The sequence below is a fragment of the Myotis brandtii genome, unplaced genomic scaffold, assembly GCF_000412655.1.
Source record: "Myotis brandtii unplaced genomic scaffold, ASM41265v1 scaffold303, whole genome shotgun sequence".
NCBI lineage: Eukaryota > Metazoa > Chordata > Mammalia > Chiroptera > Vespertilionidae > Myotis > Myotis brandtii.
Window position 1 is genome coordinate 4,781,071 of NW_005361573.1, and position 13,212 is coordinate 4,794,282.

Below are 13,212 nucleotides of genomic sequence, written 5' to 3' on the forward strand. Positions count from 1 at the left end.
ATTGGGGGTGTGTGTGTCCGTGTCCGTCCGTCCGTGTCCTCCTGCTGCGTAGCCGGCGAGGGGCGAGTGTAAACACACCACAGGGGCCCCCTGAGCCCCCCGGGGCCACGTTGTGAGGGAGCCTCCCCCTCAGGGCGAGGAGGGCTTCGCTTCAGCGGCCGCGAGGCCGTCCGACCCCTCGTTGACCTCCGCGCAGGTGCATGTCTTCGAGGCGTGAATGGTGTCGGGCCCGAGGACCTGTCCCCGCGGTGCCGCTTTCAGTGGTTCTCAACCTTCCTAATGCCGCGACCCTTTCATACAGGTCCTCATGTTGTGGTGACCCCCGACCATAAACTTATTTTCGTTGCTACTTCATAACTGTCATGTTGCTACTGTTATGAGTCGTCACGTAAATATCTGATATGCAGGATGGACTTTAATTGTTCGCGACCCACAGGTTGAGAACCGCTGGTAGCTGGACACCGTGGGCCCTTGGTTTCTGCGTGGAATTGGCCGCCCCGGTCGGGGTCGTTGTGTTGAAAAGCTGGTGATGGACGTCCCGGCCAGCGTGGCCCCGCGGGCGGAGGGCGGAGGCGTGTCCGCGCCCCGGGAGGTTGCTGGTTCGGTTCCGGGCCGGCACGTACCTGGGTCGCGGGTTCGTCCCCCGCTGGGGTAACGGGGAGGCAGCCAAAGGCTGTTTCTGTCTTTCTCTTCCGTCCTCTCTCAAAAATACACCCCCTCCTTTTCTTCTTTTTTCCTTGTAGTTAGAAGAGAAAATAAAAGGCTTTGACTCATGAAGAATCTGCTCACTCAGAAGAGTGTATATCAAGCCCCTGGTTGAATTTCCATTAAAAAAAAAGAGATTAAGTGGAGAATGGAGAGGAAGGTTGACTCCAGGTGAGTGATGTGACTTGACACACACACACACAAAATAACTGAAATGATGGCTCAGGTAAAAGCCTGTAAATATTTTGTGTGTGAAAATAGTATATGATTTTATTTTTTAAAGTTTTTGTTCTCAATTCATGCACTGGGGATGTGATAGGAAGTTTGGGTAAGGATTTTTTTGTTGTTGTTCATTTTTTTGGTTTCTCACCCACCATGTAGAGTATAGTGCCCATTTCATACCTTACGTTACAGTCAAACCCTGTTTTGAGTGTGCGGCATAGCCATTGTGAAAGTTTTGATTTTGATTCAGTGCTGGAGCCAGGCCCTGCAGTGGGTGCTGGGGCCACCCCAGTGAATGGACAGCCTGGACTGTCCTCTCCCGGGAGGGACGGGGACAGGACTCTGCCTTCGAGGGGTGCCCTGGAGAAGCAGCCTGACCCCCGGCAGCGAGGTGGTGGGGCTGGTGAAGGTCACGCTGGTTTCCTGCAGGCCCCGTGCGGGTGAGGGAGGTGGTGGTGGATGTCTCTGTGTCCTGGGCAGATAGAGGAGGACTGGGCCGTAGCAAACTGACATTGAAGCAGGCCGTGGGGTGGCCCTCGCCGTGTGCAGCCTGTCCCCCGACCGGCGGTCGGCCAGGAAGGAGTTCTGTAGGGGCCACTGGATGCTTTATAACCTGGATGGTTGTAAAGGCTTCGGCCATTGAGAGGGGACTGGATTTTTCTTGCAGAAAGGGACCCGAATTAATAAGTTATGTTGGTGAATCTGGAAGAGCTGTTAGAGCAGTGGTTCTCAGCCTTGGCTGCACATTAGAATCACCTGGGAATCTTTTTAAAATCCTGATTTCTGGGCCTCATCCTCCGGAAATTCTGTTTCTTTGTTACTAATGTTGTGGCCCCACCCCATAACAATGAAACAGAATTTCGAATTTCCGGAGGATGAGGCCCAGAAATCAGGATTTTAAAAAGATTCCCAGGTGATTCTGATGTGCAGCCAAGGTTGAGAACCACTGTGTTAGAGCATCCAAAAAGCAGGAATGGCGGCTCCTTCCATTATTTTCCTTGATGAATTGGATGCTTAGCAGTTGAAAGGGGCAACCGTGTGTGTGTGTGTGTGTGTGTGTGTGTGTGTGTGTGTGTAGATAACTTTTTGAAACTACATTAAGATCCTGTTCCTTATCAAACTAGCACCCACTTGTTTCTGTGGGGCCACCCCAGTGAATGAGACAGCCTTGGTCCATAGACGCTTGTGGCGTACAGATGGTTCACATGCCCCCGTCATTGTTTGAACACTTCTTTACCTTCTGACCTAAAAAGGTATTCCAGGCTCATCCTGCATTTCCCTTGTTTCAGAGCTGAAATCACATCTACAAGGAGCCCTGGTTCCTTTTAGTAGGGAATAGCACTTTATAAACAGTGTTTAAGCTCTGTGTGTGCTCATTGTTAATGGAATATCATTGCTTCCAAGTATTTCCTGCAGGTAGAGCTCTGCCATACATTTCTTTCTTCCTTCCTCCCTTCCCCCCTCCCTTCCTTCCTTTTTTTAGAAAAGCAAGCACGAATTTATTGACCTCAGCAAAAAACATAGCGCAGTGAAACAAGGACGGGCATAGCAGAAGCACCAGGAAAGCCTAGGTTGGGCTGCCTTAGCTCACTGGGAAGTCAGAGGCAGGTTCAAAGGGTTAGTTAGCCCTGGACGAGCTGCAGCTGCCTGTTGTTTGGAGCTGGGTTCAAGGAGTTAGCCCTGGACGAGCTGCAGCTGTCCATTGCTCCCCTGGCTGCAAGCCTCACGGGGTCCCTTAGCAGTGGTCGGCAAACTGTGGCCCCTTGAGTGTGGCTCTTCCACAAAATACCACGTGCGGGCGTCCATGTACAGTGCGATTGAAACTTCGTGGCAACACTCAAGGGGACAAAGAGCCGCATGTGGCTTTCGAGCTGCAGTTTGCAGACCACTGCCTTAGAGGATAGGGGATACATGACAGGGTAGGGAGGGAGGAGAAAAGGGAGAAGGGAACGGTACAGGGCCGTGCTCCCTGGAGGGGAGAGCACCTGCCACACATTTCTTAAAAATCATGAGTTCAGCCTTAGCCGGCTTGGCTCTGTAGATAGAGCGTTAGCCTGTGGACTGAAGGGTCCAGGGTCCGATTCTGGTCAAGGGCACGTGCCTGGGTTGTGGGCTCGATCCCCAGTGCGGGGCGTGCAAAAGGCAGCTAATTCATGATTCTCATCATTGATGTTTCTCTCTCTCTCTCTCTCCCTCCCCCCTTCCTCTCTGAAATCAATAAATATATATTAAAAACATTTTTAAAAAATCATGAGTTCATCCCAATAATGTAAACTCTTAATGTTTCTAAAGCAGGATTAAAAGTCAGAAATTTAGTGTTTAGTAAAAGTATGTGGTTTCATATTGTTGTAAAAGTCACATTATCTGAAAATCATTCCTAATTGCTTTCTATATAAAAGAATGTTTCTAGTTTATAAATGGTTACTCTTAAAATGACATTAAAATGTTAGGACTCATGACTCCAAGGTGCCCTGTAGCTCTGCAGTCGATGCCTAGAGCCTGCAGGTATTTCTGTCAGAGATTGGGCTGCTGGGTGTCCTTGAAGCATAGTTATTATCTGTCTGTCTCAAAGAGTTTATTTAATTTCACTTAAACGTGTAAAGGTATTTGCAGTACATGCAGAGATAATTTGATTCTGTTCCCCCTTACTCCTCAAATTTAAGGTCTTTTAGGGATGGTGCAGTTAAGAAATTTTATTCTCCAAAGATACTGTCCAACAAGAAGTCTTCTGCCTTCCCTGGGATCCGGAGTGCGATACCTCGTTCCGGCCATCCAGGGCACCACGCTCAGACCCAAAGGGGTCGGTTAAAAGAATTGCGCCTCAGGTGAGCATGCGAGTGGTCACCTGCCTGCAGTGAATTTCTCATTGTTCTCCCTTCTTGGTTAAAATAGAGGGACGAGCCCTGGCTGGTTTGGCTCAGTGGATAGAGTGTCGGCCTGGGGACTGAAGGGTCCTGGGTTTGATTCCGGTCAAGGGCACATGCCTGGGTTGTGGGCTTGGTCCCCAGTGGGGGGCGTGCAGGAGGCAGCTGATCAATGATTCTCATCATTGATGTTTCAGTCTCTCTCTCCCTCTTCCTCTCTGTAAATATAAATTTTAGTAAAAAAAAAAAAATTGGACGATTCTTATTCTCCTATCTCATTTAGTTGGACACCTTCATGCCTGCTTTTCATGGCAGAATGTTCAGAAGAAAAAGAAATATTTAGGACTCAGCAGACATAAAACCTGTCATTGCGTGTTTTCATTCACGTTCTCTAGTTAGTACCCCACAATGTGTAAGCTACTAAAAAAAAAAAAGTCTAAACATGGTCCAAGAAAAATGATTATGACATAAAACCTGTCATTGCGTGTTTTCATTCATGTTCTCTAGTTAGTACCCACAATGTGTAAGCTACTAAAAAAAAAGTCTAAACATGGTCCAAGAAAAATGATTATTTTCTATTCCTCTTGATTAGCGCCATCAAAGGCATCCATCCATTTATGCATTCAGTAAAATGTACCAGGTGCCTCTTGCACGCTCCCCACTTTGCCAGTGTTATGTAGATGCTGAGCAATACCAGGCGAAGAAGGCATTCCTGGTCCCTTGACCTGACCGAAGTTTAAGAGCAGGGATGCTTGATAGACTGTTAAATAAGTCACAACAACAGAGTGTGGTAAGTGCAGTGAAAGGAGAGGATGTGGTACCAGAGGTAGGTTCATGTGTCAGGGGCAGCCATGCTAGTGTAGTCAGGGGTGACTTCCTGCAGGAAACGGAGTTTAAGCCAACTCCTGAAGGATGATGTAAGAATCCGCCAGGTAAAGGGCAGGAGGAAGAAAAACATTCCCAATTAAACCTGGAGGTTAACAGCCGAGAAAAGTAAACTTTTTGTGTGTGCGCTGAGTACTGGGGATACTGTAAGGCCCAGTCCCTGCTCTCAGGAGCTCATGGCAGAGGGAACAAGAGGCACCCTGCAAATCCATGACCGTGATTTGGTGGCATAATGTTCCAGAATAGAATAAAGTGCTGAGAGCACAGAGCATTCACCCTGTTTGGGTTGAGGAAGGTCCAATAAGGGTTCACATAGGAGCAGGCATTGAAGATGAGCCTTGATGGGTAGGTGGGCATTTGCCAGGCATTTTAGGAAGGAGGAATAATACAAACAAAAGCATTATCATATACTTCCTTTTCCTCAACTCCGAAGTTTTTAAATATGTATATATAGACACATACATACATATATATATATTTCGAAGAGGAAGGCGAGGGAAGGAGAGCTAGAAACATCAGTGATAAGAGAGAGTCATTGATCAGCTGCCTCCTGCACATCTAACACATTGAGGATCGAGCCCCACTGGGAATCAAACCGTGACCTCCTGGTTCAAAGGTCGACACTCAACCACTAAGTCACACTGGCTGGGCTGAAGTCTTCATTGACAAAATACTTTAAACTGAAAGTATTTTTTAAAAAATCTGCTTGATTTTAGCTTTATAAATCTGTCCCATCGTATGCTCTGTTTGATGCAAGATTAGCTATGATTCACCTTTTGACTCACTAGCATTTCTCTCCCTCTGGGACCTTAAAGTTTCCCTCTCCTTTCCAGAAAACTGATGAAATAGGCCAAATGGAATTTTAAAATGTGCATGTCCTTTCTTTTCATCTTTCAGATGTGTGGCCAGGAAGTTCTTGTATTTGTGGATTCGAAAAACTTTTGGAAGAGTATTTCCCTCAAAAGCCAGGTAGTACTAGCTCGGAACACCGAGCTTCCGCTGCATTCATTCTGGGCTTCTGTTTTTATATTAAGCCCACACATAACGTTTATTATGGTGTGTGTAACATTCCTTCCCCGCTCTCCCTCGGCCTCCAGCAGGCATATAATAAAGTGGTAATTTAATACATATTAGTTTGACTGAATGAGTGTACGAAAGAATCAGAAAGGAAACCAGGACAGCTAATAGCCTCTGGGAAAAAAAGGTATTTGCCCAGAGTAAGTGAGCCCTTTAAAGGGCAAGATGAACACATTGACTTGTTCTACGGAAAACGTTGGCACTGGCAATGGGAATGAAATTTTAGTCAAGAGAAAGTCCCTCTGCCATAGCTTCACTCGGTATAATCCACTGCTCACTGCTCTGGGTTTTGGTTGATAGTTTTAGCTGCCGCGTCCAGAGTGGGCGGCAAGGGGGCGCCCCAGGGGTCAGGGACACTGTGCAGCAGGTAGTGGGGATGGAGAGGAGGGGCCAGTGTGGGGCATTTTTTAGAGGGAGAATTGGCAACCATTGAGAATGTAAGCGTTTTTTAAAAAACAAATGTTACGGGTTCTCGCCTCCTTCCCTCTCTCCCGTTGTACTTTTCTGAGCCTGGCTTTCCCAGCCTGGAACATTTCCCAAGGCCTCTTGGTTCAAGGTCTCAAGCAGCTTTGTCCTGTGTGTGCTCTCTGAAACCTTTCCTTTGAATACCTTGTGGCGCCTTACTGTTCCCATCTCCTTGTGCCCAGCGATGCTCCCAGTGTGGCAGCAGCCCATCCCAGTTGCAGGGGTTAGGGGTCGCTCACCTCAGCTCTCCCTTCTGTCCTTCTTCACTGCCTTGGCAGCTCTTTAGTGCCCTCAAATAATTTTTTTGATTTGCTTTTCTTGTCCTCAGTAGGAGAATTGATCTGAATTATCTAGTTTGCCATTATCAGAAATCTCTTGTTTTGTTATTTTTTTTTATTTATGTTGGCTTAGAAGTTATATATTCTTTTTTCTTTTAAGGACTGTCCTGAAGAGTATAATATACAGCTATAGCTGGTGTGGCTCAGTGGATAGAGCATCGGCCTGCAGACTGAAGGGTCTCAGGTTTGATTCTGGTCAAGGGCACATGCCCACGTTGTGGACTCGATCCCCAATGGCGGGGAGAAGGGGTGTGCAGGAGGCAGCTGATCAATGATTCTCATCATTGATGTTTCTATCTCTCTCTCTCCCTTCCTCTCTGAAATCAATAAAAATATAAAAAAAGAAAAATAAATAAAATAAGTTCTTTAAAAAAAAAAAGAATATAAAGTAGTCCCCCTAATTTGTGAAAGTTTCGCTTTTTGCAGTTTGTTACCTGTGGTCAACTGAGATCCGAAAATATTAAATGGAAAATTTCAGAGACCAACAATTTGTAAGTTTTAAATTGCACGCCATTCTGAGTAACATGATGAAACCTCGTACTGTCCCGCCCAGAAAGTGAATCATCCCTTTATCCCGCGTGTCCATCGGATACACGTTGCCCGCCCTGTTAGTCACTTAGTGGCCATCTCAGTTATCAGATCAACTTGCGGTATCACAGTGCTCATGTTCAACTTACCCTTATTTTACTTAATAATGGCCCCAAAGTGATGCTGGCAATTTGGATATGCCAAAGAGAAGCCACAGTGCTTCCTTTACGTGAAAAGGTAGAAGTTATTGACTTAATAAGGAAAAAAAACCCAAGAAAGTATGCTGAGGTTGCTAAGATGTAGGGTAAGAATGAGTCTTCTATCCATGAACTTGTGAAGAAGGAAGAAGAAATTGGTACTAGTTTGCTGAGAGAGAGGGAGAGATCCCATTCACATAACTTTTTTTTTTTAATATATATTTTTTACTGATTTCAGAGAGGAAGGGAGAGGGAGAGAGAGGGTTACTGATTGGCTGCCTCCTGCATGCCCCACACAGGATCAAGCCCCCAACCCAGGCATGTGCCCTGACCAGGAATCGAACCGTGACCCCGAGTTCATAGGTCGATGCTCAACCATGAGCCACGCCGGCTGGGCCACATAACTTTTATTACATTCCTCACATGCCACCTCATTGCTCCTTTTTTGTCTGTACAAATGTTAATACTGTGCAGGTCTTTTGACTGTGAGTCATTTGCCCTCTCCTGCTTGCATTTTGGATTCATGGGGATATCTTGTCACTTAGTTTTGTTGTAATTGACACATGAGTTTTTGGTTTTGGTACCTGGATGCTCTGTGTGTTTTATGGGGATTCAGAGATTGAAAAACGTTGCCACCTTCACCATCTTCCCCAAATCCTCTTCCTACTTAATTTTATTTAACTTAAATTTGACCCATATTTAACTGGAAATCTCTTTTCAAATAATATCAACTTAAATTCCAAGTGTTTGGGAAATGCTGACTGTTTTAGTTAGGAATGCGTTTGACTCGAGAAAGTCTGGCAGTGACTTAAACTGGGATTTACTTTTTCTCAGAAGCAGTCTGGAGGTTGGTATTGGTTCAGCTGTTCAGTGATGCCATCGAAGACTCGGGTTTCTAGTGCCTTTCTAGTTCACCATCCTTAGCATGTTGGCCCTTTGTCCTCAGAGGTGACACCGCATAATTGCAAGGTGACCGATCTAGCTGTACCCAGGAAGGAGGGGGAAGGTGGTATCGGCTCCACCTGTCTCTATCGGGAAAGCACAGTGCTCCTGGAAGCCCCCAGCTGCATTCTGCTCGGCCTCCTTGGTCAGAGTGTATCACTGGCCACCTGAGGGTACAGAGGAGGCTGCCTCTGTAACAGATGCCCATGAGGAAGTGCAGAGTCTTGGTGTTGGGTTAGCCATTGACCGGTGTTTGTCACACTGCTTTCTCTCTCTACTTTTTCTGCTCTTTAGTGGTGGCCGGATATAGGGGAAAGAATACTGGACGGGAGTTTAGGAGACCTGAGTTTTGGTTGTAACCCAGATCGGAGCTAATTGTTTGATCTGGGGATTAGTTACGGCTTTGGGCATCTACCGGAATTAGAGTTCTGATACGGTGTTTTCATTGATTAGAAATTTGTGATGGGGTGGTGGTTTTCAACTTGCAATCTTTTTATTTTTATTTTATTTCAGAGAGGGAGAGAGAGATAGAAACATCAATGATGAGAGAATCATTGATCAGCTGCCTCCTGCATGCCCCTCGCAACCCGGGCATGTGCCCTGACCCGGAGTGGAACCGTGACCTCCTGGTTAATAGATCAGTGCTCAAACACTGAGCCACGCTGGCCAGGCTGCAATCTTTTTTTAGGTTAAGGAGGTTGTTACTTTGGGGAGGTTTGGGCATATTGATTTTTCTTTTCTTTTTTTTTTTGGTCTTTGTTCATATTGAATTACCTATTTCTCACATTTAGGAATATTAGAGGGGAATGACATATCAGAAACTATAGAATATAGCCATTAAAGAATACTTTAATTTTTATAAACTGGAATTGTTTTATCATTAATAAACTAAACCAAAATGACCACTGAATTAGTAGGGCAAAAATAATACAGTAAGTGTCCATATATAAGGCAGTCTTAGATCTGAAGTAGTCCCCTATTTTTCTGAAGAGAAGATCTGAGCAAAATTTGTCTAACTTGGGAAGTAGATAAAACAGGCATGTCCATTTATTATTAATCAGTATTTCTTCCTCATTCGTAGCTAGTGTCCTTGTTTCGGGGTTTAGAAGCAGCAGAAGAGACCTCCACTATATTTACCCAGTGCCAGCATCTATCCCTTGTAGCCTGCTTTCCCAGCTGGTGGGCAGATGAACTGTCCATGCTCTCATTTGTGGCAAAATCCTTGACTTTTGCATGATATTCCCCTTGTGCCTACTCAAGGCCATCAATGTAGCAAGTGTTGTTTTTTTTCTTCTTTTTTTTTTTTTGCATCGTCAATTTTTCCCTCTTTAATGGGTCACATTCAGTCATTTTTCCCATTCTGGGAAAAAAAATCTTTTTGCCTCAACTTCCTCCTCTAGCTAGGATTCCATCACTTGGGTTCCCTTTACATCAAATCAGGTCCTTACCTGAGAATATGTTTATCGATTTTAAAGAGAGAGGAAGGGGGAGAGGGGAGAAAGAGAGAGAAACATTGATTATTGTTTTCCTCCCCCCCCTCACCCCCCCCAGTGTGGAGATCGAACCCAAAACTTGGGTATGTGCCCTGCCTGGGAATTGAACATGTGACCTTTTGGTATAAGGACAATGCTCCAACCAACTGAGTTATACTGTCCAGGGCTCAAGAATATTTTTTAGTCTGGTGCATGAAAAAAATTGAGAATAATTCTCAATTCAATATGGTATTTGAAAAGTCAGATTTTTATTTTAATACCTTTAGTTGGTAAGATCTATAATATACGGTTTTGATCTGAAAAAGTTCAATGTCTATTTTTAATCTATGTTGGTGTTACCAAATAACGAGCCACACTTTACTACGCGAAAGCAATGGTAACATGAAACTGTGACTTGGGACTAGAGATCAGCTTTAATATCCTCATGTCCCCCTGATTTTTCCCGTTGCCCTAGGTGTTACTATAAGCAAAGGGTGCTCCGGAAGGTCTTTGAAGAATGGAAAGGAGAGTGGTGGGTTTCCCAGCGGGAGTGGAAGCTCTGTGTTCGAGCAGACTGTTACTACAGGTCAGATTTCATTTATGTGACTTCAAGTTTAGTGATGCACATTATCAGGTAATTCCTTGGCATCTTTATGGTCAAATAGAGACACGTTCTGAATCGTTTTTTTAGAATCCGCAAGATCAAAATCCTACGTTAAACCCAAGCACACATGCACATTAGTGCGCATGCACGAGAACCGCTCCTCTAATTCAAATAACCATTATGTGCTGGTCATGCTAGTGATTTGAATAAGGTTTTCTGCTTGGCTTTCACTTATTTATAATTTCTTATTCTGAGAATATTCTGTTCTTTAACGTAAGTTGTTTTAATTTATACTGATTATAGGAGAAAATATATGCCCAATAAATCTGACACATTGTGTGTTTAAAATGGTGTTTACTCTCGCCCTCAGGCCCTTGCTTACATGACCCAAAAAAGAAGGAACAATGGCCTTTACCAAAAGGCCGTGGCCATGTGCAGGCACGCCACCTGCACCCAATGCGTGCCCACGGGCAAGGAGTTGTCCTTTGAAACATAGTGCAGGCCCTTGCCATTAGGGACATTTCTGAAGCCAGTGTCTTTCCTGCCTATGTGCTTCCCAAGCTGCATGTGAAAGTACACGGCTGTGTGTCGCCCTCAGGCCCTTGCTTACATGACCCAAAAAAGAAGGAACAATGGCCTTTACCAAAAGGCCGTGGCCATGTGCAGGCACGCCACCTGCACCCAATGCGTGCCCACGGGCAAGGAGTTGTCCTTTGAAACATAGTGCAGGCCCTTGCCATTAGGGACATTTCTGAAGCCAGTGTCTTTCCTGCCTATGTGCTTCCCAAGCTGCATGTGAAAGTACATGGCTGTGTGAGCTGTGCCTTCACAGAGAGGTGGTCAGGAATCGTCCTCGTGAGGCCCGGAAGGACCAACCCCCAGCCACCTCGATTCAGACCAGCTGGTGCTGCCCCACCGCCTTAAGGACTGAAGTTCTCTGGGGGGAAAAAGTCACTTCTTTATTTAGGTTCTTTGGGGTAGGGGTTCTGATTTACATATTTTTGATAAAATAGATGTATTGAATAATTCTTTTTTTTAAAATATTTTATTGATTTTTTACAGAGAAGAAGGGAGAGGGATAGAGAGTTAGAAACATCGATGAGAGAGAAACATCCATCAGCTGCCTCCTGCACGGGCCCTACTGAGGGTGTGCCCGCAACCAAGGTACATGCCCTTGACCGGAATCGAATCTGGGACCCTGGAGTCCGCAGGCTGACGCTCTATCCACTGAGCCAAACCGGTCAGGGCTGAATAATTCTTAAAAGCTGGTTTAGTATGAAAAATCAAGTCTAAGGAAATGGGGTAGTGAAAATATGGAGGGACTGACAGTTTGAATGTGTCCAGTGTATGTATTGAGAAGGAAAAGAAAGAAAATGTCATTGACCAAGTTTTAGTGCAGAGGAGAAGTAATGTTTTACATACTGTGGATATTAAGGTTTGGCTCAGTGGATGGATCGTTGGCCTGCAGACTGAAGGGTCCAGGGTTCGATTCCAGTCAAGGGCACATGCCCTGGTCGCAGGCTCGTTTCCCAGTAGGGAGCATGCAGGAGGCAGCCGATCAATGATTCTCTCTCATCATTGATGTTTCTATCTCTCCCTCTCCCTTCCTCTCTGAAATCAATAAAAATATATTTTAAAAAATATTTTAAGAAAGATGACTAAAATATGCCTATCATTCCAAATATGGCTTTGTGGCTGCTGAAGGTGAAGTTATTCTCGGAAAAATTGGGCTTTTTTTCTTCAGTGACACCGTCAGGTGTGGAGAGCAACATTCTGTCAAGGACAGTAGATTTCACTGTGATCAGAGGCAATGAAAGTTTAGCTTAGGATGAAGATATGGCTTTTTTTTGTATTGGAAATGTCCATGGTGATTTCTCCTGAGTACAGACCAAGCCTATCAATGAGGAATTGTTTGTTATAAGAAATGCCATTTGCTTTTTTGGCTCCTCAGGTATTACTTGTACAGCCTGATGTTCCAGACCTGGAGGACCTACGTGCACCAGCAGCAGGGCATGAGGAACAAGTACACGAGAGCCGAGAACTACGGTGAGAAACGGAAGTGCACATCTAAAGGAAATGCCCAGATTGGCTTTTATTTTCCTTTATTAAGACTTCATTTTTTGGGAGCAATACCTTCTGCCCCTACAAATTCATGGTTTCCCCCTTTTGCAAATATTTTCTCCCACCTGGGGCTTGTCTTTCCATCCTCTTAACACTATCTTTTGCAGAACAAAAGCTTTTAACTTTGATGAAGTCCAATTTATCAATTTTTCTTTTGTTAAACAAGTTATTCCTGGCATGTGACATTGTTTCAGACCGTGTCCACAGACCTCAGGGAGTGTCCACTCTTTCACTTTTAGATGAAAAGTCTGCAGGCACTTTTAGGCCTGAGGGAGGAATGGTCCTCAAATTGTCATCAGACTCTTGGTAGAGACGATGAATGCAGATTCCCGGGATATCCATGCTCAGAACATAACAGCTTGCATTTATTGGAGACACTTTTCATAGATAATCTCATTTCTCTAAGGAGGCATCATTTAATAGATAAGGTTACTTACCTAATTATGCAAGGTTACTTACCTAATAAATGACAAGGTCCAGTATTCAGACCTGGCCTCTTACCCAACTCTAAACCATAGCACCATGCTATTGACCTTGTTGCTGAGGGTGTGTGGATTCCTGATGCCTGCGGTGGGCTCGAGGAAGCTACATGTTAAATTTGTCTTCATATTTTGAGTTGACTTGTCAGCACCTATGAAATATAAAGTATAGCTCTAGTCCTATTGACCACATTTTAGAGAATATTTTGAAAATGCTTTCTATAATTTTATTTTCTCCTTTGTATGCTAAAAAGAAAAGAAGTTTACTTTATTAGTGATAACTTTCATAATAAAAATGGAATTTACCACAAAG

The 13,212-nt window shown here is 44.7% G+C and overlaps 1 protein-coding gene across 1 annotated transcript in view; it reads left to right on the top strand.

Annotated features, from left to right (window-relative positions):
* Nucleotides 1–525: 525 nt before the first annotated feature.
* Nucleotides 526–13,212, top strand: part of SFI1 (SFI1 centrin binding protein) — a 43,303-nt gene continuing 30,616 nt past the window's right edge. Inside the window, exons 1-5 of the mRNA XM_014542434.1 lie at nucleotides 526–876; nucleotides 3,591–3,752; nucleotides 5,574–5,645; nucleotides 10,171–10,281; nucleotides 12,251–12,345. Of these exons, the coding sequence (XP_014397920.1) occupies nucleotides 854–876; nucleotides 3,591–3,752; nucleotides 5,574–5,645; nucleotides 10,171–10,281; nucleotides 12,251–12,345 (463 nt within the window). The 5' untranslated portion in view covers nucleotides 526–853. The remainder of the gene's footprint in view (nucleotides 877–3,590; nucleotides 3,753–5,573; nucleotides 5,646–10,170; nucleotides 10,282–12,250; nucleotides 12,346–13,212) is intronic.